General features: G+C 42.4%; 3 protein-coding genes across 3 annotated transcripts in view; 1 reads left to right on the top strand and 2 right to left on the bottom strand.

Annotated features, from left to right (window-relative positions):
* Positions 1 to 694, top strand: part of LOC115296186 (histone H2B type 1-M-like) — an 8,819-nt gene extending 8,125 nt beyond the window's left edge. The window contains exon 2 of the mRNA XM_029944677.1: positions 1 to 694. Within this exon, the coding sequence (XP_029800537.1) occupies positions 1 to 136 (136 nt within the window). The 3' untranslated portion in view covers positions 137 to 694.
* LOC115296169 (histone H1.3) overlaps positions 1 to 2,984 on the bottom strand; it is a 15,796-nt gene that overhangs the window by 3,686 nt on the left and 9,126 nt on the right. The gene's annotated exons all lie outside the window — the stretch shown is intronic.
* Positions 1,626 to 2,984, bottom strand: part of LOC115296508 (histone H4-like) — a 1,628-nt gene continuing 269 nt past the window's right edge. The window contains exon 2 of the mRNA XM_029944964.1: positions 1,626 to 2,982. Coding sequence (XP_029800824.1) covers positions 2,784 to 2,982 — 199 coding nt within the window. The 3' untranslated portion in view covers positions 1,626 to 2,783. The remainder of the gene's footprint in view (positions 2,983 to 2,984) is intronic.

The raw sequence follows: 2,984 nt of genomic DNA, 5'->3' as shown, positions 1-2,984 counted from the left end.
GCATTACAACAAGCGCTCGACCATCACGTCGCGCGAGATCCAGACGGCCGTGCGCCTGCTGCTGCCCGGCGAGCTGGCCAAGCACGCCGTGTCCGAGGGCACCAAGGCCGTCACCAAGTACACCAGCGCCAAGTAAAAGCTTTTCAGCCTTTTCCTTTTTCAAAGGCTCTTTTCAGAGCCACTCACTTTTGCATATAGAGAGTTGTAACAGCAAGTTTTCTCAGCAGGCTTCTAAAAAGCGTGTTTGGTTTTTTTACAGACGTATCATAAAATGTGAGTAGTATTTTGGTGTCAGATGTTTACTGAGACTTAACGTTAGTCTACAGAGCTGCATAGACTATGTGAAATGTTTATACTGGGAACTTGGCTAAAGCCCTGAAAAGAATAGTTGGCTTTTTGTGTGTGTTCTTTAAATTTTTCATTTGTTCTTTGTTTAATCATTCACCTTTAACATAATTTCACAGTGGGTGTCTGTGATTCAGTATATGTACTTCGTTTATTTGTTTTCATTACAATGCCCACATTAAAACAGCATAATTCTATGTTTTTCACAAAGGCTAAGTCGTGCAAAAGAAATTATTTTGCAAAAGAGAAACTCTTAATGTCAATCATCTTATAATAGATCTGAACTAGGCATAGGACACTACTGAACTGCAGAATTTAATCAGAGCTACTATTGTAGACTATTTCAAGAGTATTTTCAAATTCACATTAAAAATTATCCATTTTATTTTGTCTTTATGTTACTGATGTAATAACTATAGCCTGCTGAGTCATTTTCTGAAACCTTAATTTCGATCCTTTTTATATTTTTTTCTTGCTCATAGTGTATCGTTCTGTATTCCTTTAGACAGAAAAACTAAAATGAAACAAGAATAAGAAAAGATCTGGATAGGCAGAGATCACAGAAGATACAGATGATAATCAATGGTTTCAAGTATTAATTACTGGCAAGCAGACCTTTTTTGTGCTGCTGAAAGTAAAATGATTTAGATGTATTGCTGTTGAGTACATGACACTGGTTATAAGCTTGATATTAGGGAAGTCTGCCGGCATGACCAATGCATGCTTAGTGTTGGGGATACGTGGGAAGGGTTCATAGTTGTGAAAGGGAATGTTCCTACTATAGATTTGTCTGCCCCCCCTTTTCACTTTTTTAGTGTATGTCTTCCGTTAGGTAAAGATTGCAGTTTCAGTTCATCTTCTGTTATTTTAGCTGGAACACAGATTGGAGATGCTAAGTGTGTTTGTTACCTAACTGTATTAGTTAGGTATTGCTGCACAACAATTACCTTGACTTTACTCTCTTATTAAACATGTATAACATGAGTTTCTGTGGGTCTGGACATAGTTTAGTTGAGTCCTAGATCAGGATGCTATTGAGAGATTAGCTAGGATAGAGGTCTCTTGGATGTTTGACTGGGGAAATACCCGGTCTTGGCTGCATTTGTTTTCTTGTGCTTGTAGGGCTGCGGATCTTATTTTCTTTTGCTGGCTGTTGGCTTGAAGGGTTGTATGTAGTCTTTTGATTGTAGGCCTCTTTCACTTCCTAAAGAGCCCCCCGAGTTACGTGTCGTTTGGGCATGCCACATGGACATTCATCCATCAAATCCAGCACACAAGAGTCGAGGAAGATAGATTTTATGTAACATACATGCTAGTTAACAATAATCATATCCAGTAAATTCCCTCCTTTGTAGTACTCTGGGTTGGAAATGTCACAGGTCACATTACACTCAAGGGGTAGATCACAAGGGGGAGCCCTAGGAGGGGGAGCCCTGGGGGTCACCCTAAGGCCATCACAGGACCTATCAGGAAACATAAAAGCTAAGAAGCCAAAGACCAAAGAATGTTCACTAACATAATCTCCCCCCCCCCCCACATTGTTCTGGTTCTATTTGCCTGGAGGCAGGAACTGATGCTAAGAGGTACAGACAAAGCTACAAAGCACCTTCAAGTGCTCTTAAATAGGCTCCGCCTGTGACTTTCTCTAGAAGTGAAGGCACAAAAGACCATTTGCCTGGTCATTTTGGAGAGCCCTCCCCCTTTCATATGTAAGTAAGCACACACACATCAGCAAACATGCTGGAGGCTGAGCCCGAGCATGGAGTTAGGTGTCCGTGTAGCTCCCTTTCCGGCTTTAAAGAGTAAACAGCAGGGGACTTGTAAGAGGACTTAACATTGTTTTTATTATAGATTCTCAGGAAATAGATGACAAGGTTAAGAGAAATCCCCAAATCTTTGTAGCTTAAATATATTTCAAGCAACCATTTTACATAACCTGAAGGGGGAAAGAGGCGAAAAGTCCCGATATGCTACTTAGGCCTGCTCATTGTTGGTTTCGTTCAACAGCTCAGTCCAAGCTTTCCTCAATCCCTTTCCCTAGTTACTTTAGATTTCCCTCTAGTTAATATTAAAGCTTTAACTTCTAAAGACAAGAACTGAATTTTAAAATCTTGTGTAAGCTATTCATAATGTGCTTAGGAAATTTCATCTGCAAGGCATCGCTACCAAAATAGTACGTAGATGAACACTTGTTGGCTTAAACCCACGAAATGTAAATCTTAAAAGGTTGTCTTGGTATTTACTGCACCCAAAAAGCAGAAAACATGGTTTTAACTGCATGAATGGCATAGCGGTCAGGTTACAAGGTACATTCACTAACCTGAGTCCCCACATACGGGAAAATACACCAGTGCCGATAGCTCCTTCGAGTGGATAGATGGGTGGCCCTGAAAAGGGCCTTTAGAGCTACAACAGGATTCGCTCAAGTAAGCAAAATCTTAGCCGCCGAAGCCGTAGAGGGTGCGGCCCTGGCGCTTGAGCGCGTAGACCACGTCCATGGCCGTGACCGTCTTGCGCTTGGCGTGCTCCGTGTAGGTGACGGCGTCCCGGATCACGTTCTCCAGGAACACCTTGAGCACCCCGCGGGTCTCCTCGTAGATGAGGCCGGAGATGCGCTTGACGCCGCCGCGCCGGGCCAG

Source organism: Suricata suricatta, chromosome 7 (assembly GCF_006229205.1).
Source record: "Suricata suricatta isolate VVHF042 chromosome 7, meerkat_22Aug2017_6uvM2_HiC, whole genome shotgun sequence".
NCBI lineage: Eukaryota > Metazoa > Chordata > Mammalia > Carnivora > Herpestidae > Suricata > Suricata suricatta.
This window is presented reverse-complemented; position numbering and strand designations above follow the sequence as displayed.